The sequence below is a fragment of the Ranitomeya imitator genome, chromosome 6, assembly GCF_032444005.1.
Source record: "Ranitomeya imitator isolate aRanImi1 chromosome 6, aRanImi1.pri, whole genome shotgun sequence".
NCBI classification, from domain to species: Eukaryota; Metazoa; Chordata; class Amphibia; order Anura; family Dendrobatidae; genus Ranitomeya; species Ranitomeya imitator.
Window position 1 is genome coordinate 401,182,338 of NC_091287.1, and position 23,359 is coordinate 401,205,696.

The 23,359-nt window shown below is 43.4% G+C and overlaps 1 protein-coding gene across 1 annotated transcript in view; it reads right to left on the minus strand.

The window, feature by feature from the left end:
- The window catches only part of TTC39C (tetratricopeptide repeat domain 39C), a 130,444-nt gene that overhangs the window by 36,403 nt on the left and 70,682 nt on the right, over nt 1-23,359 (minus strand). The window contains exons 3-7 of the mRNA XM_069731212.1: nt 20,930-21,055; nt 18,395-18,509; nt 13,811-14,162; nt 6,244-6,412; nt 4,077-4,170 (exon numbers count right to left, since the gene is read on the minus strand). Of these exons, the coding sequence (XP_069587313.1) occupies nt 4,077-4,170; nt 6,244-6,412; nt 13,811-14,162; nt 18,395-18,509; nt 20,930-21,055 (856 nt within the window). The remainder of the gene's footprint in view (nt 1-4,076; nt 4,171-6,243; nt 6,413-13,810; nt 14,163-18,394; nt 18,510-20,929; nt 21,056-23,359) is intronic.

The following is a 23,359-nucleotide window of genomic DNA, read 5'->3' on the forward strand; positions in this document are numbered from 1 at the left end:
TATAGAATCAAAAAGGGATCATATACCTGGAGTAATTGTATGTGACAACAGGACAAACAATTGCAGCATGCATGGCCGGTCAGTCAGAATATCTGGCCACCATGATTCCTAGCTCTCAATCTTTTGGAAACTAAATAGATTTTAGGGGCCCCATACGTGATAAATCGGACAATATAATAGAAGCTGGACACACTGAATGCTGAGGTCTTGCAGGACATATACACAACAGAGGCAGCATATATCAACAGGTTTCACGGATGATACTCCAATGTTTACTGGGGCCTTTACAATTAAAAGGTGTTAAGGTGGCCATAAACACCCATATATCATGACGTAACTGGCCATCTAAGGTGTAAGGAGGTGTCCTGACTCTCCACCCTGTGCATGATATCCAAAGAGCGAAGGATTGGACAGGCCTCATCTTTGGTTCTAACAGGAGGCATATCTCCAAATTGACTTTGCCAGTCATCCATGCATATGAATGGTAGTAGTGTACGGTAATCTTAAAGAAGTGCTCCCATGAAATTTTGCATGCCCCAAACCTACAAAGAACGTAATGAAGTGTAAATTCATTATTATACAGTCCTCTTCTAACTCTCGGGACCACAATTCCGACTTGCCAGATCACACTGGTTTCATGTTTGAGACGGAAGTGGCGTTTGCAATGTAAGTCTATGAACGAGGCTCCATATACTTACACCGTAATGGCTACTTCAGGTTCACACACAAACCCCGTGTGATCCAACAAGTAAGAATTGCAGACAGGTGACCCAGAAGAGGACTGGAGTGGAACTAGGAACTGGGGTTCGATAGCGCTTGGTTAGCATATTACCTCTCTAACACTACAGTACACACATTTCCACAGATTCATGGTAATGCTTCTTCAAGCACGGTACTTCACAGTCTATTGTCAAGTGTGTTGTTGGCCAGGACAACCAGTTATCAGATTCTAAGGCTATAAACTATGGCCCCCATTCATTAAGACTGGCATTTTGTACTATAGTCTTAATGAGGGCAGAGCATGAATAATATGCGCCAAATTCATTAAAAGACACACAACACTTAATTTGGCGCATCTCCTCAGTGGTGTGCGCTTCCGTGCTCCTCACCAGAATGGTTATTCCACTGGGGACTGGAGTAACCTTTCTGGTGTAAGAAATGCACACACTTTTTGCTGAATTTGATATGCGTACGTAGAAACACTCAATGCCAGCTACTTCCCAGCGCTACCCATTTTGGTGGAGTGGCTTCAAATTAGAGTGAAAACGGCAACAGTCGACAAACTTTGGTGGAATTTCATGTTGCGCTAAAAACTGGTGAATTTTCAAAGTGTTCTACAACAATTTTCTGGTATTAACACTTTGATGTATCGGGTCCTATACACAGTCACAAACTTCTCATCAAATGAAAGAGTCCTTAAAGGTGGATGTCAAATTAACACATCTATTTGAAGTTAACTTTCATTACTTTAATACTTTCATGTCCTTGAACTTGTGGACATGCTTTTCCACGCAGATTTAGCCTTTTTTCCCGTATCCTCAGTTTTACCACACCCAATGTGGTCTACTTAATTTTATATACCAAAAGGTCTTACTGTAGGAAAGGGAAACGGCAAAAGCTCAAAACGAGGATGAATTTACATCACCACACAATAAAAGAAAAAAAAAATGACAGATCTACTTGTAGCAAAGCATTTTTTGTTTCCCTGATTATAGCATCAAGGGCATGAGAGTATTAGTATTGCATGGTAAGGCTACTTTCACACATCAGGTTTTCAGTGTCAGGCTAAATCCAACGAATGTTGGAAAAACTGGATCCGGCGCAGATTGTGAAAAACTGATGCGACGGATCCGTTTTTTTGACGGATCTGGCTAGCATATCTAGATTATTGGATAAAAAAAAAAATTTGGAGCATGCTCAGTTTAAAAAAAAAAAAAAAAAAAAAAAAAATCGGATCAGGCCGCCAGATCCGCCTTTTTCCGTATCCGGCACCTTCCGGCTCCCATTCTAGCAAACAGCCGGAAGCGCTGGATCCGACGCTTCAGGCTTTTTCGCTGGAGACAAAAAACATTGCTATGGACGTTTTTTCAAGAAACTGGAAGCGGCGAAAACCGGACGAAACAATGTCATCCGGTGCAATCCGGCACTAATACAAGTCTATGGGAAAAAAACCTGATCCGGCGGCAACATTCACCTGATCCGGTTTTTTGAAAATTAGCTGGATTTAGCCTGACACTGAAAACCTGATGTGTGAAAGCAGCCTAACTGTAAACTTTCACACTCCTTACCTATGACCGGCCACCACTGTCTCTCCCCTTCCCATACTGATAGTTATTACGGCACTATTCTATGCCCTGTAGTGTATAAATATGTGACCCTTCGTATGTTGTGTGCCTGAGCCTGATGAAGAGACCTGAGAAATCGCTCTTCTCAGTAAGCCTGCATTTACATGGCACAATTCCAAAGAAACACTTGTTCCTGATAATCGGCAAGTATAAACTGGCTCCCGATTTCCTGATGGAGTAAAGCGCTTGTTCATTGGGTGCAATTATGTTTGTGCTTGTGTACTAAGCATCACCCTGCGCTCCATGTAAATAGTGTGGTCAGATTCGATGGGGGAATCCAGTCGCACTCCGCGCCGCCTTCAGTTCCTTCATCACCGCCTCTTCTATCCTGATGGACACACAGTGCTTCACTTCTCCATCACCAGCGTCCTGGCTGGTCAGTAGGGCAGAGTGAGGCTTGCCGGTGTAGGTCTCCGATTCCACTGCGCAGGTGCGAGCTTTCAAACACTGTGTGCATGATGTAGGAGACGTCACCCGCTTCAATCAGGATAGAACAGGCGGCATTTGAAGGGATCGGGGTGACGCCGGAGCACGATCTGGATTCTCCAATTCGACTGGATCTTACAATTTGCATACAGCGCGGGCCTTAAATAAAGCGCTTTTTCAGAGGTATGCAGCAGCGTCTATGAGTGTATAAAGGGTTGGTAGGCACCCCGTTTACATGCTTTTAAAGGCCATGGGGAAGGTTTATAAAGGTAAACTGGTGGTAGGTTCCCTTTAAAGGGGTTGTCCATTACTTGGACAACCTCTTCTCATTCCTCATGTTTGGCCCCGTCAAAATAAAAACACTTGTAGTCACCCCTGATGCTGGCCCCATTCCAGCGGTGTCAGCACTTACGTTCCCGGACACATGTGAGGTTGTGACATCTCACGAGCCCTGCACCCAATCAGCAGTGGCTTCCATGACCTCACCTTCAGACGTATCGAACATCACCAGGAAGCCAGGGCTGTGGTTGCTCACCTGTCATAACAACCACACGTGAGCCGCGGGAACGCAAGCAATGAGAAGGGGTTGTCCTAGTAGTGGATAATACCTTTAAGAACTGTTCTGTGCGCATGGAAGTGAGGAGTGTCTGTATAATGCACCGACCACTGGGCATTTAACAGCTGCCATTGTGTGACGTAAATGCACCTTTAGCCATTAAAAGGAATCAATTCTCATTATGCTTTCTTCTATCTATAGACTAACATGGTACAAAGATATATTTTTATAGTCACAAAGATTAAGCAGACTGAAACAAATCCTAAAATCTATAAAGATCAGTAAAAAGTGAGAAAACACAAAACCATAATAAAACCAGCTGAAAGAGGGAGGATGGAGAGGTGTGAAAATGATAGTACAAGTGTCAGACAAGGCTGCTCATATCATGGATCTGATAATGAGCAATAAAGAAGAATGTCACCAGATACACCAAATTGACGTGAAAGGTTTTCTTTACTCGTATGCTTTGTATCATATATGCAGGGGCGGTCAGGGACAGAGGTGGGCCCCTGTGCAAGAACAGTATATGGGCCCTATGCAGTCCAATAGCTCATCATAATGCACAATTCCACATGCTTTGAAGGAGGAAATGGCCCGTGTGGAACCACAGACTGCAAATACATGAGATTTGTTCTCTCTGTAGCTTATATGTACATTTCTATGAGGTCTCCATGTGCAGCTTTTACACCAATGATGAGGGTTCTAGTATAGAGGCTGATATTCATGGTGAATGACCACTTTACACTTACCAATCTCATACAGACAGACATGCTGGATCTCTCGCTGCTCCGTGGCCAGCTCCAGAGCTGTGTGGAAGGAGGTCAAGGCACTGTTTATTTGACACTGGAAAAGAAGCATGAAATTACACGGAAATAGAAATTGCGAAGGACCCTAGTATGATACCAATGAGGAGCAGATCAGCCATGCACATTTCATGAGTTAAGTAGTGAACACTGTACACATCATGTAATAAAAGTAGGGCAGCACAGTGGCTCAGTGGTTAGCACTGCAGCGATGGAGTCTTGGGTTCAAATCCCACCAAGGACAACATCTGTAAGGAGTTTGCGTGGGTTTCCTCTGGGTTCTCTGGTTTCCTCCCACGTTCCAAAGACATACTGATAGGGAATCTACCGTAGATTGTGAGCCCCATAAGGGACAGTGATGATACTGTGTGCAAACGGTAAAGCACTGCAGAATATGTTAGCGCTATATAAAAATAAAAGACTATTAATTAATTCGGTCTGTTCAGTGTCAGGAACGTTTCACCAAATAGTCACAAGATATGTTATAAGACTCCAGTGTCCTGGGCTCTCCTGGGTGATGGCCGTAGTGTCCTAACTAGTAAACCATTACGGCCCCCAGAAATGGTGACTGACATCAGCCAAACCCGTTTATTAGGACTGTAAGTCGACAGTCTTATATACATGGAGGCATTCCGACTTTCTCCCGATGTATGATCTCGTAGAAGATAGGGGGTCTTTTGTTTTCGAATAGCTAAGCCATCGCCAAAAGGAGTTTGGTAGCGGCTCTCTCAGAACACCAGTGCTCAACTCTCAGTGATTAACGTTCTAAATAATACAGTTTAAATTATTTTATATATGTATGTAAGTGTGTTTCATTTTTTAAATGCACCAGTTTCCTTATATTTGAACAGAGAAAAAGGGTGAGATTTAAACATGTACATATTTTTTGTTTCTTTTACAGTCTTTAAACCATTTGTATTTTTACTTTTATTTGTATATATATATTCCTTACTTTTGGGTAAAGAGTAAGCGTGTTGTCACACTGTATTCTTCACCATGATCAGTGGTCCCATCTTTGGTGGTAGCTTATCTCTTGGAAGAACAAATGAATTGTCGCGGGCTCTGAATATGTACAGTGCAATCCTTTTTCCTACTCAACATTATGGGGCTAGGTGCCTTCCAATCTACTCAACCAAAAGTTGAAGGAGGGTGGATTGGAAGGCCCCTGTTCACATCAGCCAGTTGTCAGGATGGCAGACTTTACTCTAATGTATTTGGGGGCATTATACATATATAAAAAAAAAGCCAAGAAGCCAGCGCTGTCTATGGGTAGCACGCAAAACAAAGTGCATATGCACATACTGATTTCTAACTGTACTTAACACTGAGACATTTAGCAAACAATTGATCAATTCTTTGAGCCACCCCGCCACGTCACGGCATTCCCAGATAGGGGCAGTCCTACTCAAATGCTTCAGGTACATTTGCATTTAACATAGTCTTGCTTTTAATACATTTAGGAGGCCATAATGGCACAGCGAATATAAAAAACAGTAGGACTGCCCCTATCTGAGAATGCCATGACGTGGCGGGGTGGCTCAAAGAATTGAGCAATTGTTTGCTAAATGTCTCAGTTTAAAATACAGTTAGAAATCAATATGTGCATATGCACTTTATGTATTGCGTGCTATGCGCGCGCTGGCTTCTTGACTTTTTTGTCATTATACACATACATCCAAGCAAAATAAACATATCCAATGTATGATTCTACTTGAAAGTACATTTGTGATATCGCTCCTTACCAAGCCTCATTTACCGAGGACTGATGATTTGCTGTGCTACCCGTCATCTCCTTTCCTGCCTGTTCTGAAGTGTACAGTATGATTAATGACATTTAGGACTGAACAGAAATTACTTTCTAGAGCACAATGTTCTCTAACTGTTCTTAGAACCACCTACGATCAGTACCAATATAACAAAGTGAAGTCCTAAATTAGAAAGAACCTTTACTACTAGAAGTGAAGAGCCCATTTCCCATTAATGTGTTTCTTTCAGGGGTTTCTCTGCAGCGAGGTATCTGACTCCCCCAACGTGTGGGGCGGGAGCACACGACAAATGCTGTGCGATTGTATTAGGAAAACGGGACCTGGAAGCACGGGAGGAGAAGGGATACCTCTAGTCGTTGGACTCTTCCCTTGAAAAACATGAATAAAGAAGAGTTGGGATATGCAGCTTCTTTCTTGAGGAGAATCTCCTTTGCCTCCTTTAGTCCCGCTTGATTATCACTTCCATCCAACGCAAAAAATGGCCGAACAACTGTATGATACCACAACAAAGCTAGCCTGTATAGAGAGGGAAAGCATCTGCACGTTACAGTTATACAAGGCCACGACAGTAGGGAAGACACTGAAAATGAGGATGTGAAAACAGAAGTGAAGAAAACGGACTAAACTGGAACAGAAGATATTGGTCACAAGCAATGATAAGAGGGATAAGTGCATGTTCTACTGACATGATCGGAACATGGCGCTGTTCAACACCTGTACCCATAACGGGAAATGCAGTACAAAAAAAAAAAAAGACAGACATTTTTGGCAATAGAAGTGAAAGAATGCCATTGTTTGAAAAAGGATTTTACTTGATGATAAATGGTGTTTCTCGGAAAAAGTAACTTGCTTAATGGTAGTACATAGTAGAATATGATGCACTTTGGTCAGGTAAAAGGGAATGTGTTACCAATTTTGAACAGGATTAGGTTGATGCTCATGCTACTTACGTGACCAAAGGAAACAAATTTAATTTCTTCTTGCACTGCAAAGTGCCCTGTGGGCTGACCCACCATGTGAGAGTCCTGGTGTGTCTGCACCGAACGTTCCTAAACTCCTCCCCTTTGTTCTGAGTGACAGCTCTAAAGGCTTACTAGTTGGACACTAGAGACATCATTCAAGCAGTGAGGAGGGGTTAGAGAGCGTTCACACCCCAGGACACTTCACATGCAGGACATTCTATGGGGCAACTAAAGGTTATGTATAGATGTTTTACTTCTTTAAAGGGGTATTCTAATGCTATTAAATTGCTTTAATTAGACAGTTAGAAAATAAGCAAGTTTACAATTGACCTGCTTTTCCTATCTATAGTCATTCTCCTGCAATGGGAGCATTTTTCTTAAGGTACCGTCACACTAGACGATATCGCTAGCGATCCGTGACGTTGCAGCGTCCAGGCTAGCGATATCGTCCAGTGTGACAGGCAGCAGCGATCAGGCCCCTGCTGTGATATCGCTGGTCGGGGCAGAAAGGCCAGAACTTTATTTCGTCGCTGGCTCTCCCGCTGACATCGCTGAATCGGCGTGTGTGACGCCGATTCAGCGATGTCTTCGCTGGTAACCAGGGTAAACATCGGGTTACCTAAGCGCGGCCCTGCGCTTAGTAACCCGATGTTTACCCTGGTTACCGGCATCGTTGGTCGCTGGAGAGCTGTCTGTGTGACAGCTCTCCAGCGACCAAACAGCGGCGCTGCAGCAATCCGGATCGTTGTCGGTATCGCTGCAGCGTCGCTTAGTGTGACGGTACTAGTGTACAGCTCATTTCCAAAGAATTAAGCGTCCAGATCCTGGTGAGTGTGGATAGTAGCTACATTACAGGAGATGAGTTAACTCCTAACATACCGGTCAGCTCTATCCATCCCACTGATTTCTATACAGCAATTAGCTGCGCAGCTGCTTCCACTCAGCTTCTGACAGGGCTCTTATCTGTCACATAGAATACACCCCCCCCCCCCCTCCTTGCAACACCCAGCATGGGCAGTCTCCCCAGCACTTCTCCTAATTATAGCTGTCATTGTCCCGAGCCCAGTGCTTGTTCAAAATCCCTGTTATCTATAAATGCTAATATAGTTATAACAGTGTAGGCTCATAAAAAGCAAATATGTAGTAGCAGAACAAAGCTACTCACCAGAACTGTCATTCAAGAAGTGGAAAACCACCCCCCAAGCAACCAGGAAGAAAGGAGAAACTGCATTGCTCTGAGCTGGTCAAGGGACAGGTTGAGAATACCTCTTTAAGGGTACCGTCACACACTGCCATTTCGATCGCTACGACGGTACGATTCGTGACGTTCCAGCGATATCGTTACGATATCGCTGTGTCTGACACGCAGCAGCGATCAGGGATCCTGCTGAGAATCGTACGTCGTAGCAGATCGTTTAGAACTTTCTTTCGTCGCTGGATCTCCCGCTGGCATCGCTAGATCGGTGTGTGTGACACCGATCTAGCGATGCGATCTAGCGATGCGTTCGCTTGTAACCAGGGTAAACATCGGGTTACTAAGCGCAGGGCCGCGCTTAGTAACCCGATGTTTACCCTGGTTACAAGCGTAAAACTAAAAAAAAAACAAACACATACTTACATTCTGGTGTCCGTCAGGTCCCTTGCCGTCTGCTTCCCGCACTCAGTGACTGCCAGCCGTAAAGTGAAAGCAGAGCACAGCGGTGACGTCACCGCTGTGCTGTGCTTTCACTTTCACTTTACGGCCGGCAGTCAGTGAGTGCGGGAAGCAGACGGCAAGGGACCTGACTGACACTGGAATGTAAGTATGTGCTGTTTGTTTTTTTTTACGCTGGTAACCAGGGTAAACATCGGGTTACTAAGCGCGGTCCTGCGCTTAGTAACCCGATGTTTACCCTGGTTACCCGGGTACCTCGGCATCGTTGGTCGCTGGAGAGCTGTCTGTGTGACAGCTCCCCAGCGACCACACTACGATTTACCTACGATCACGGCCAGGTCATATCGCTGGTCGTGATCGTAGGTAAATCGTATAGTGTGACGGTACCCTAAGGGTACCGTCACACAGTGGCATTTTGATCGCTACGACGGCACGATCCGTGACTCTCCAGCATCGGAAAAATATCGCTCCAGCGTCGTAGACTGCGGTCACACTTTGCAATGTACGACGCTGGAGCGATACTTTCATGACGTATGTGCGATGTAGAAGCCGTTGGTTACTATGCGCACATCGTATACAATATCGTGCACACCTTTGTTACACCATGCGATCATGCCGCCACAGCGGGACACTAGACGACGAAAGAAAGTTTCAAACGATCTGCTATGACGTACGATTCTCAGCGGGGTCCCTGATCGCAGGAGCGTGTCAGACACAGCGAGATCGCTGGAACGTCACGGATATATCGCTGGAACGTCACAAATTGTGCCATCGTAGCGATCAAAATGCCACTGTGTGACGGTACCCTAAGAGAAAAAACTAAGCAACTTTGCATAGAGTCTTGAATAAAAATTGTCTATTTTTTAGATATAGATTCTATGTCTTTATAAATACTCCTTGGTACGGATTGTGAGTTTTCATTGCTGGTTCAGCACAGAAAATAATCAGCAATTTACAGTTTAATAAATGTGAAGTGGGTTTTGAAAACCACATCCATGCGTCATGGAAAAATCTTTCTTGGAAATAAGAGGATGTTGTGGATATTTAAATCTGCAGTATACTGCTTTTATGGAAATGCTGTGGCCTTTCACTTTGACCTTCATGATGCTGTTGATGGAAAACCCAGCACACAAAAGCACAAGACCGCAAAATCAGCATGCAACACATGGAAACTGTGCTGCTGATTCCAGGTGAATTCGGATTGTGTGGACATACCCCAACTCTCTGGTCATGTGTTCCTCTCGCCTACCAGCCTTCCCTACTGCTACCTATCTACTGCTTCCAAGCTTGGTTTGATATACAGTAGCTTATAATCAGAATATTTTGAATTACATCGCAACTGGTTCAGTTAACTAAAAACTCACGTTAGAGGACCTGGTGACCAGTTTTTGCTCTTATTTATTCCTGCTGCTCCTCTAAGTATTCCATTTTTTTTGGCGTTTTTTTAATCCATCATAAGGTACCAAGAAGGCAGTTCTCAAGGGTAATAATGCAGAGCAACTTAACCGTTTCAGATAGAGCGATTTTCTGTTTTGGTGCCTTTGTTTATTGCTCTCCTTCTTCCAAGAGCTTTAACTTTTTTATTCTGTCCACTTAGTGTGAGAGCTTGTATTTTGGAGGACGAGTTGTACTTTAGAATGACAATTTGTTTTACCATGTGCTGTACTCGAAGGCGGAAAACCATTCCAAGAGCAGCAAAATAGTTATTCACCATGGTCACTACATGGTAAAACTGACCTAGCAATATGATTATCCAGTCAGTACGAATATATAATATATATATACAGTGGGGCAAAAAAGTATTTAGTCAGTCAGCAATAGTGCAAGTTCCACCACTTAAAAAGATGAGAGGCGTCTGTAATTTACATCATAGGTAGACCTCAACTATGGGAGACAAACTGAGAAAAAAAAATCCAGAAAATCACATTGTCTGTTTTTTTAACATTTTATTTGCATATTATGGTGGAAAATAAGTATTTGGTCAGAAACAAACAATCAAGATTTCTGGCTCTCACAGACCTGTAACTTCTTCTTTAAGAGTCTCCTCTTTCCTCCACTCATTACCTGTAGTAATGGCACCTGTTTAAACTTGTTATCAGTATAAAAAGACACCTGTGCACACCCTCAAACAGTCTGACTCCAAACTCCACTATGGTGAAGACCAAAGAGCTGTCAAAGGACACCAGAAACAAAATTGTAGCCCTGCACCAGGCTGGGAAGACTGAATCTGCAATAGCCAACCAGCTTGGAGTGAAGAAATCAACAGTGGGAGCAATAATTAGAAAATGGAAGACATACAAGACCACTGATAATCTCCCTCGATCTGGGGCTCCACGCAAAATCCCACCCCGTGGGGTCAGAATGATCACAAGAACCGTGAGCAAAAATCCCAGAACCACGCGGGGGGACCTAGTGAATGAACTGCAGAGAGCTGGGACCAATGTAACAAGGCCTACCATAAGTAACACACTATGCCACCATGGACTCAGATCCTGCAGTGCCAGACGTGTCCCACTGCTTAAGCCAGTACATGTCCGGGCCCGTCTGAAGTTTGCTAGAGAGCATTTGGATGATCCAGAGGAGTTTTGGGAGAATGTCCTATGGTCTGATGAAACCAAACTGGAACTGTTTGGTAGAAACACAACTTGTGTTTGGAGGAAAAAGAATACGGAGTTGCATCCATCAAACACCATACCTACTGTAAAGCATGGTGGTGGAAACATCATGCTTTGGGGCTGTTTCTCTGCAAAGGGGCCAGGACGACTGATCCGGGTACATGAAAGAATGAATGGGGCCATGTATCATGAGATTTTGAGTGCAAACCTCCTTCCATCAGCAAGGGCATTGAAGATGAAACGTGGCTGGGTCTTTCAACATGACAATGATCCAAAGCACACCGCCAGGGCAACGAAGGAGTGGCTTCGTAAGAAGCATTTCAAGGTCCTGGAGTGGCCTAGCCAGTCTCCAGATCTCAACCCTATAGAAAACCTTTGGAGGGAGTTGAAAGTCCGTGTTGCCAAGCGAAAAGCCAAAAACATCACTGCTCTAGAGGAGATCTGCATGGAGGAATGGGCCAACATACCAACAACAGTGTGTGGCAACCTTGTGAAGACTTACAGAAAACGTTTGACCTCTGTCATTGCCAACAAAGGATATATTACAAAGTATTGAGATGAAATTTTGTTTCTGACCAAATACTTATTTTCCCCCATAATATGCAAATAAAATGTTAAAAAAACAGACAATGTGATTTTCTGGATTTTTTTTTCTCAGCTTGTCTCCCATAGTTGAGGTCTACCTACGATGTAAATTACAGACGCCTCTCATCTTTTTAAGTGGTAGAACTTGCACTATTGCTGACTGACTAAATACTTTTTTGCCCCACTGTATATATAATATATATATATATATATATATATATATATATATATATATATATATATATATATATATATATATATATATATATATATATATATATATATATATATATATATATATATATATCTGTGTATTCATACTGTCTGGATAATCATATTGCTAGGTCAGTTTTACCATGTAGTGACCATGGTGAATAACTATTTTGCTATAACTATATATATATAGATATCTATATCTATACTGTATGTATGTATGTATGTATGTATGTATGTATGTATGTATGTATGTATGTATGTATATATATATATATATATATATATATATTTTTTTTTTTTTTTTTTTTCAGAGACCGGTAACATTTTCAGTTTTTGGTAGATGCGGCTGGGTGAAGGCTTATATTTTGCACCCTGAGCTGCTGTTTTCACAGACCCCATTTTGGGGCAGATACAATGTTTGATAGCCTATTATTGGAATGTTGCATTGGCTGAAAAAACAGAATTCCGGCACTTTTTATCTTTTTTTCTCATTACACCATTTATTGATTGGGTTAATTAATTTAATATTTTAATAGAATTTTATGAACACAGCAATACCAAATATGCATATTTTTTTCTCTAATTTTGTCGGGGAGGAGATTTGAATTTATAAAACTTTTCCCCACTTTCTAATGTATTTGTTAGTCCCCTCAGGGAACTTAAACCTGCGATCATCTGACCGCTTGTAGTATACACAGCAATACCAAAGTATTGCTATGTATAACAAAAGTCACGGCCCCTATGAACGTGCCCGATTCAGGTTGGATTTCACAGGTATACAGTCATGACAGGCATGGGGGTTTTCAGTAGACTTCAGCAGATACCTGGCTGTCATGACAACCTATTAACATATTGTGATCGTGCCGCGGGCATGCCGATGGGCATACAGAATGACTTGCTCCCCTGTCTGCGAGCATAAAATGCTGCGGTCACAGAATGATGGCGTCATAAAAGACGTTAACAGCTGCAGGTGGAGCTCAGCTCCACCTACAGCCGCTAGAAGCAGATGATGGCTGAATAACATAGTCATCATCTATCGGGAAAGAAGTGGGCTCGACTTGTGAGCCCGCATCAAACTCGGGGAGTCAGCATATGACTATGACGTACCACTATATCATATGTCGTAAGAAGTAAAAAAAAAATATCCACAGAGGACCCTGTAAGGCTAAACCTTTTAGAAAAGACCATAAAAATTTGCATATATCTGGGACTGTATGGCAGAAATAAAAAAATACTCATTGAGCAGCAAGAATAAAATAAGAGCAAAAACTGGTCACTTCTGGCCTGGTGACCTGTCCTCTACAGCCCATCTCCATTCGTCCACCTTCTTCTGCACGCTTTGGCCTTCACCAGCACATGTTTTCTAGAGTCTTTAGAGTGCATTGATCCTTCCCACTCAGCTAACGTGAGCTACTAGTAGACTGCATGAGAAACCATTAATATTATGGATAAAAATAAAATCATAAAAATGTGCAAAACAAGTACAGGTTATGTGCGATCTATGTACCAAGATGGAGGCTTGGGACACCACGTAACAAATGGATATAGACTGTAATATGCTAGGCACCACAAAATTGGCAATTAAATCAGTAATGTACAAAAGCTATGTATGTGACATGTTGTCCACAATACACTGTTGACCCCCATGGACACACAGTCATCCTGCAGACTATCATGAATTACTGGAGATACATAATGAAAACCCCAGCTGGAAACCTGTGGTTGTCAGACAGTTGTCAGACCTCATTCCATTCATTCTGTACAGCTTTATACACCATGTTACCTTTTTATGCCCATTGGTACTTTTTTTTGCATTTTTAATAAAGATTACTTACGGTTTACACTATACCAACTAGTAAAGTGTTGCAATATAGCTACTCACGTAGCTAAAGGGGCCTTCATGTCCTTACTTTCACTCGCATACGTCAGTGAAGAGAGCCCCTGCAGACGGTCTCCTGGAAACCCCAGCAAGTTGATGATTTTGAGCAGGTTTGGGGGCACCATGGATATGCAAAGGTGAAAAAGTCCGTAGCCAAAGCTCACAGCACCTTTCAGCCTGTTCAGGGACTCCTCCGTGACACCCTCAACAGCAATGTGATTATCATTAGCAGCGTCAGAGGGAGAGGATTCCTGAGAGATCTTCTGATACATCTCCTGAAGAGAGTTAATGTCCACATAGCATTTGTTGTAGATCTTCCAGGCTTTGCGCAGGATCCAACCACCCTTTATGTAAGCTGGCGGAGAACAATAGGAAAGAAGGAAGCCATGTAATTAAGCCAGGCACATTTACTGGATATCTGCTGTGTGGGTTTATGCCACTTTACCAGTGACAGCCTCGATTGGCTATAACAAATCGGTTTTAGTAAATTATTCTATATCCTAGAATATAAAAAATATAAATAACATTTAAATAAAATCAAAACAGTTCTTTTTCTTCTTCTATCTCTGTATTGTGCCGTTCCTCTAATATTCCTCTTAGAAATATGTGAATAAATTGACAATTGAGGGTTATCAGCTGGGGGTTTGGCCTGACACTGTCCAATCAGGGCGGGTTGTGCAAACTGTGAGGGGACACACCTCTTTGGTCAAAGGAACTGGTAACACCCAGTTGTTAATTTATTCATACAGGAATATCAGAGGAATGACACAGAGCAGAGTTAGAAGAGGGTTCAGGATTTATGGTTTCATTGATTATACCATTATTTAGTAAAATTAACACGTCTGGTTAGGAGACGGGTCATCTTCAATTGTGAACAGTTTTACAGTTTATCCAATTTATACTTTTAGCACCAGCTGCATTCAGCACTACACTTCATAGGTCGGCACTACCCTATCCCATATCAGAATTGTATTCAGTATCCAGAGTAAAAATTAAAGGTCCCCATACACAGACTGAAGATGGCCAAACAGAGATCAGCCAACAGACTCATGTGTACGGTGGTCTCCCAGCTCTCTCCCAAAAGGTTATGTCAGGGGAGAGAAGGACCCATCTTGCTGGATTTCTAATAGCGGATCCTTTTTTTCTCTGGACGATGAGTCGCTGCCAGAAGAGTCTGGCAGTGTCTCTCTCATGGAGAACACAGGAACACTCAGCTGAGATGATCATTTATTTGAATGAGGAGAGTAAATATCTATAAAGAGGCCACCTAAGACTGTAGAGAAAACATGTAATAACTAAATGAAAAAAAAAATAACTGAAAAAAAATAGCACAACATCAAAAATCATATGAACAATGTCAATGATGTTTTCTCCCCCTGACTCAACCACCTCGCAGCCGTCCATCATTCCCCTCTGGCCTCCGGGCGCCGCCTCCTCTCTTTCTCGTGACGTCACCAGTGCCTGCGCTCTGCAATCAGCTCTCGGGCATGCGTCATGCGCACTGCCCAGGAACTTACCTCAGGTGATGTAAGGATATCGCGCCTGTGTGTAGCGGAGGCCCCAGATCCCACCCCGCAGAGAGTTATGATGTATTCACACTGCGGGGCTGGGAATCTGGCGGCTGCGCAGTGAGGATCTCTGGAGGAAAGAGGAGGAGGGAGATGGGGACAGGCGCAGAGATCCTCACTGCGCAGGCGCCAGATTCCCCGCAGTGTGAATACATCATAACACACTGTGGGGCAGGATCTGGGGTCTCCGCTACACGCAGGCACAATATCCTTACATGATGTGATGTAAGTTCCCGGGCAGTGTGCATGGGCGAAAACTGACTGCAGAGTGCAGGCACCATCATGAGAATGGAGGTGGCGCCCGGAGGCCAAAGGGGGATGATGCGAGGCGGTTGAGTCAGGGGGAGAAAACATACCTCCCCGACTCAATAGACGTATGGCGGGAAATTTATAAAACTCATTATTTCAGTGTTCCTAGGGATAATAAACTTAAGAGCCACCTTCACAGAATGAAATCGTTCATCCAATAGCTCTCTAACCAGCATGAGGGCCTTCTGCAAACACAATGCACAGCAGGGGAGCAAGTCTCGTACAGACCTTGAACTAAAGAAAGACTGCTGGAAAATGTGACACTGGCATGCAACAGTTTTTAGCTCCAGACTAATGGTCTGAAGCAAGCCAATGTTCAGTTGAGATAAGATATTTATTTTTACATACAGTACCAAACAGAAAAATGGGCAACATCTATCTCACACCTTAAGCCATTGCCCTAGGTCCGGCACACCTTCAGACTGCCTGGACTAAGCATGGCCAATTGCTTGTCCATTCATTGTTCTCGGCAGCACATCACAATAGGCTGCAGAGGAGGACAATATTTAAGGAAGCTTAATCATTTCACCCAACAGGTTGAGCTTTTTGGTCATTTGTCCAGTGGTTTGCCGCCTGTTTACACTGTCCGATCGCAAATGCCCATTCATAGGAGCAATCCTTCCCGATTATCGGCCAGTCTAAATGCAGCCTTAGTTTATGCATTCTACCCATTACACAGCATTAGTAACTGTGCACCACGGTGTCTGTTCTACATGATGACATATAACAATTATCAACGTGTTGAAAAACAACAAGTTTTCCTGACTTGGGGAACTGATGAATGACGCCACATAATGTGGATATTTAAATGTCACCCGGCTTTGTATTTCTTAATAATTACATTAAATGTACTCTAAACAGTAAAGAGCCAGCATCAAGCTGTAAAGTGCCTCTCATTTAATTCATCAATCCTCCCGCGCCCCTTTGTGTAGGATGCTGCTTCATGGTGTTCATGCAGATGGGCATGACCGGCTGACGTAACAGCAGAGGAGCCACTGATACAAAAGAGCAGTTTTTTTTAACTCAAAAGTGAAAATAAAGGGAGAATTCACCAAATAATGTTCTTGACTGTAAACCATTTTGGATCTAATGGCTGAAGCCAAGAATCAGTATACGCCAAATACAGAACCTGCAGTGATCAACCACAACAACCTGGAACCAAGATGTCTGTGCTAAGAGTCAAATTCTGTCCCTAATGTAACCCTACTCATAGTGGAAAATGGCCTTGGGGCTCATTCAGACGTCCATACAAATCAGTCCGGAGCACGAAGCAAAGTAGAGAATGAACCACAAAATTAAGGTTTAATTTTTTATTACAGATAAAGTATAAATTCTGCCATGTAAATCTATATCTATCTATCTATCTATCTATATATATATATATATATCTATTACATACATATATACACACACACACCACTATACCCAGATTAGCCATAACACTGAAACCACCTGTCTAATATTGTGTAGGTCCCTCTTATGCCACCAAAATAAGTTTGACCCCTTAAGATATGAACTCTAAAGCTGTCTTGTAGTGTTTGGCATCAAGACATTGCCCGCAGGTTGTTTAAAGGGGTTGTACAGTCTTAAGCCGGTTTCCTACATCCTGATATTTCCAGTACAGGGAAAAACAGTACCGAGACGTCAGTGTCCATGTGATCGTGTGTGTGTGTGTGTGTGTGTGTGTGTGTGTGTGTGTGTGTGTGTGTGGTGTGTGTGCGTGTTTAATACTTGCGGCACATGTGTGGCAACCGTGTGCCGCATCAGTACCACACAGATGGGCGCCAGGGAAGAAGCACTACAGTAAGCGCTGTTTCCCGGCGCCGGGTACTAAAGACGGCTCTCATCATTCTCCCCTGCTCTGCCGATCAGCACAAGCAGGGGAGAATGAAGACAGTTCTATTCAAGTGAGAACAATGACAGCCGGCAGCAGCTGATAGGACTTTTACTGCCACCTTACTACACCTGTTGCTGCTAATAACTGACAGCAGGAGCTGCAAATATGTAAGATGTCCTGGAAAATCAAGTCTAGCCCACAGAGGCTGCACCTTTCAATTTGCAGGACCTAAAGGAGTTGTCCAGCGTTAGGCTACAAGTCTGCAGTCACTTAATGCTTGCTGTGAGGATTCTCTGAAGTCGGCGTCGGGAGCAGCGGACATGTGACAGCAGGTATTCGATTTGCACACTCCCAGCCATATTCCAACTAGACTGTCTCCGGCATCCCTCAGTGAGCTTGCATTGAGCGAGGCCACACCCATCGGCATGTGATTGAATGTATACAAATCACATAATTGGAAGCAAGTGAGGAATCAGAAGTCTGCAGTCACACAGAGCTGTAGCCCAAGGCCGGAACCAAGTCTTGCAAATTGAAAGGTGCAGCCTCTATGGACCAGACTTGATTTTCCAGTACATCCCACAGATGCTCACTCATACGGAGATCTGGGGAATTTGGAGGCCAAGTCATCACCTTGATCTCTTTTCATGTTCCTAAATTCGTTCCTGAATAAGGTTTGCCGTGTGACTGGGCGTATTACCCGACAGCAGCGCAAGCTTCTAATTTGGCAATTCCTTCCTACACTTCCATTATTTTCTTACACAATTGGCAATGACAGTAATACCAGTAACTGAGAAACACAGCAGGAAGGAAATTAATCTGTCTGCCCGTGCTCAGCATAATTCTGCCAGTATCTCTACTAATCGGGAGACTCACCTGACAGCTCCTGCTTCACAAAAGAAAGCACGCCTAAGTAAACCTGGCAGTCTGCAATAATGATCTGTCTCTGCAGGCGATCAACCATCGACTGGGCAGACTTCCGAACGTCGACCTGTTCAGGAGAAAACCGTGAGACCACATTAGAAGAGGCGGTATAATACGGCAAAGAGGAGAAAGTAATGGAAAGAAATAGCTAATGGGATTTGATAAGGGGACAGTTCCCTGAAAATAAATGCTATGAAATGTTACAAATTAAGAGCAGATACAAAGGCAGAAAATGGAAAAAGCAAATCATTAACTAGTAGACTAAAAAAGGACATTTTTTATTATCATTCTTCAGCCATGGAGACCACACAATAACTTTACAATACATGACCTGGATGAAGAATTTCAGTATTTGTATTCGCTCTCCGGTAGACAAATGTTTTTCATTATCATTTATATGGATTTTTCACTTTCTCTCTAATGATTGCACTAAAGATCCATCAAAGCAGCGACTAAGAAAGTTTGGATCCCAGAAATGTAATTGTCATAGATAGAGGTAGAAGTGAAATGACGTGCCCAGCGGTATGAACTATACCACCTTTCCCAATGGCAATAATAGAAGATAGAGAATAGAATGGATCATCAGCGATTACATCTTTAGTGTCTCCATCACCAGATTTCACATTACAAAATGGATATTTTATAAGATAAAAGTCTTACACCTGGTGAGGTTGGTGTACTTACTTTGAAAATCATTGTCAAACAGCCGAATCATCCTAATATAAAGACGAGCAATCCAAATTGTGTTATTTTAATATCAGACAGTAAGACTTGCAAAAAGGAATAGTGATACAAATGTACAAAGGAAGAAAAACAGCTTCATCAGGTTTAAGACATCTATTTTACAATGTACTAAGTTTGCACTATGAAACAAGGTGACAGATCTGTCTTGAAGGTTGAAAACTTGTGCAGACCAAAACAGTTCGGCTATGTTCACACGATGAGTTTTTGGTGCGTTTTTGACCTTGTATATTTTTGCCACTTTAAAACCTCAGCGTCTTACAGTTCCAGCAGAGCGGATAGGATATATAGAAATCTCCTGCCCCTTGTGCTTTTAATTTTACTCCGTGTAAACTGACCTGCAGTGCGGGTTTCAAATCTGTAACATGTCAATTTCTCTTGCGGGTAACGCTGTGTTTTCTGGGTGGATTTTCCCCATAGACTTGCGTTAGATGCAAAATATTTGCAGGTGAAAAACGTACATGTGTGTTTTTAGCGCAATTCCGCAGTGGGAACGAATCAAAAATGCATGTAAACTACTCAAAAGTATATCAATAAAGTTTTATCAAAGCCTAAAACCAGGAAGTATCAAAAACAAAAGCAGCTTTATTTAACGCATGGCACGCCAACAAGAGACAAAAACACAGCATCAAAAATGCAATGAAAAAACGCAATTAGTGTAGGAAGGGTGCAGAAATTCTGCAGCGTCAAAAATGTAGTAAACACTTATCATGGGAACATAACCTCATGCTACGCTCCCACGATAAGCTTTAGCCAAGCTATTGATGCTGCACCATTTCTACACCAATTACTTAAATCAGGTTACTGGCGGTTTTGTGTTTTTAGCATGCGTTTTGGACATGCCAGTTTTTGCCTCGTTACGGTATGTCATGCCTTAAATTAAACGGCTTTGTTTCACAGCGGAAATGCATTAAAAATGCATGCACGTTTTTTACCTGCAGATTTTCCGCATCTAATGCAATTCTATGGGGAAAACTCAGCATACCCACAAGAGAAATTGACAAACTATGGAGTGGAAACGCACCGCAGGTCAGTTTACCCTGTATTAAAAAGAAGCAAGGTGGGCAGGAGATTTCTAGAAATCCCACCCACTTTGCTAGAACTGTAAGGCTAGGTTCACATTGCGTTAGTGCAATCCGCTTAGCGCATACGCTAACGCAATGTACAAAAAGGGATTGCGTTTAGCGATCCCGCTAGCGCAGATACCCGATCTGCCCTAGCGAGAACGGACCCAAAAACGCTGCAAGCAGCGTTCGAGGTCCGTCAGAAAATAACAGGACATCGCTAACGCATGCCAAAAATGGCATACGTTAGCGATGCGTTCGATACATCAATGGTCAATGGGTGTGCTAACGGATCCGTTACATAGCGTTAATTGCGCCATGTAACGGATTCCGTCAGCGGACACCCACTAACGCAATGTGAACCCAGCCTAACACTGCGGTTTTGACACCGCAAAAATGCGCACACCAAAAGCTCGTCTTAGACGCCCTACTTCACTTTTTATTGGGAACTATATAAAGGTCTAAATCTAAAAGGCTCTCGTCCTGGAGGCACTGTCCCTGGAAATTATGGCACATGCGCACTGGGTTTCGAGGTATACATTGGAGGGATTGCACAACATATACTTCCCACAGATGCCTCCACCATAGGTCACTGTATAGGCATTGGATTTGGAGTAGATCAGAGTACATACAGATTGGAGGCGTACAGGCGCTCAGTTTTATTGTGTAACCCCATACTTACATTTTTCTTGATTTTATTTTTGATGGTCTCTATTACTCCTTCATCACTCTCACACAGCTTCTCGGTCATTTTCAAGTCATCGCATGCTATCTGCATTTTTTCCTCTTCAAAAGTCATCATGGCGTTCTGAAGATGAAAACCATAGGTGTTACATTACAAAATGAAAAATCCAAAATTAAAAAAAAAAAAAAAAATGTAACATCCCGAAAGTATTTATTCCTACCAAATCTTTAGTATCCAAAGCCAACTGCTTTTAAAGAATATTAGTAATGCAAATCACAACAGCCAGAGGGATTCTGCTCCCCATGACCATAGTTTACCACTTTTACATTAGGCTACATTCACACATCTGTGTAACACATGCTGGCACTGTCAGATTTGTTTTTGGATAGCCCAATGGACCATGGAGTGTCACTTATCCAAACAAAAATCAGTTGTAAAAACATCCACCTATTTCTTCATGTAATCCCAGACAGGCATATTGATGTTGCGATCAGGGCTTTTTGGAAGGAGACCATATCACTACTTCCATGATCACTGGGACCTCAGTTTTGCCCAGTTCTGAGTGTCCTCATTGTTGAGAAATGCAGGAAGATACTTATCCATCATGCAGGACCATCAGGGAGGCATCTATCTGGTCCAATTTTATTCTGCAGCTTTGTGCGGCTGTATGCGGATGGTGCCGCATGCGTCATTTTGGCGATGCGGGAAAAAAAAATGCTACATGGCTGCGTCTCCGCTGGTCGCCGCATCGTCAAAACGATGAAGGAGTGTTATCCACACAAAGAAGCGAGGCACCGGACCAAGACCTGCAACACCCCTCGGAGCGGACCGCCCCGCAGGCGAGTGTAATAAAAGGTCTTTATCTTCTCTTGCAGGTCGGGTTGGGGGCAGATATACAGCATTATAGGATGCTGTATATCAGCCTGAAAGGTGACAGCCGTATCCCACATCAGCCAAACCTGGTGACCGGTTCCCTTTTAGGATATGCTACCATCATCTTGGAGACAGATACCACAGGATACACCTTCAGAGGTTTTGTGGAGTCAATGCTTCACATATCAGCGCTGCTGTGGTGGCACAAGGGGGTCCCACGCAATATTTTGCAGTTTTGAGGTTATGGCTGGTCAGTGTATATTATATTTACTGCACCCAACAGGCTATAAATTGTATAAGTTATACAGCCACAAAATACGGATTCCTTCTCACTCATGGGAACAAATTACAGAGCCATATCACAGGCCGTATAAAGGAGCAGTCTGAGCCGAGCCTCGCACACATGCCCTGGGCACTCTGCGCGCCATCTTGGAGGATGCAGAGCCCTGATCTCTCTTTAGACACAGCACTAAGCATGGCTCTCCAAGGTCAGCGCTGAGCCGTGCAGTCGCTGCAGTTTACAGCACAGCTCATCCAGGAGTGACACTCGTCCCATCACTCTCAAACATTAATCATACGCAAATCTACTATATAATTGTCTAAGGGTCACTTTCTGTCCTGTCTGTCACGGATATTCATTGGTCGCGGCCTCTGTCTGTCAAGGAAATCCAAGTTCCTGATTGGTCGCGGAAAAAAAGCCACGACCAATCAGCGACAAGAAAATGGCCGCTCCTTACTCCCCGCAGTCACTGCCCGGCACCCGCATACTCCCCTCCAGCCACCGCTAACACAGGGTTAATGCCGGCAGTAACGGACCGCGTTATGCCGCGGGTAACGCACTCCGTTACCACCGCTATTAACCCTGTGTGTCCCCAACTTATAACTATTGATGCTGCCTAAGCAGCATCAATAGTAAAAAATCTAATGTTAAAAATAATTTAAAAAAAAACCCTGCTATACTCACCCTCCGTTGTCCGCAGAGCCGGCCGCCATCTTCCGTTCCCTGCGATGCATTGCAAAATTACCCAGAAGACTTAGCGGCCTCGCGAGACCGCCAAGTCATCTGGGTAATTTTGCAATGCATCCTGGGAACGGAAGATGGCGGCAGCCGCGAACGCATCGCCTGCGCCAGATCCGAAGGCGAGTATGTTAGAACTACAAGGGGCCCTCGGATCCGAAGGTCAGTATGTTTATTTTTAAAACCTGTGATATACGTGGCTGGGCAATATACTACGTAGCTGGGCAATATACTACGTGACTGGGCAATATACTACGTAGCTGGGCAATGTACTACGTGGCTCTGTGCTGTATACTACGTGGCTCTGTGCTGTATACTACGTAGCAGGGCAATATACTACGTGACTGGGCAATATACTACGTAGCTGGGCAATGTACTACGTGGCTCTGTGCTGTATACTACGTAGCAGGGCAATATACTATGTGACTGGGCAATATACTACGTGGCGCTGTGCTGTATACTACGTAGCAGGGCAATATACTACGTAGCAGGGCAATATACTACGTGGCTCTGCTGTATACTACGTCGCTGTGCAA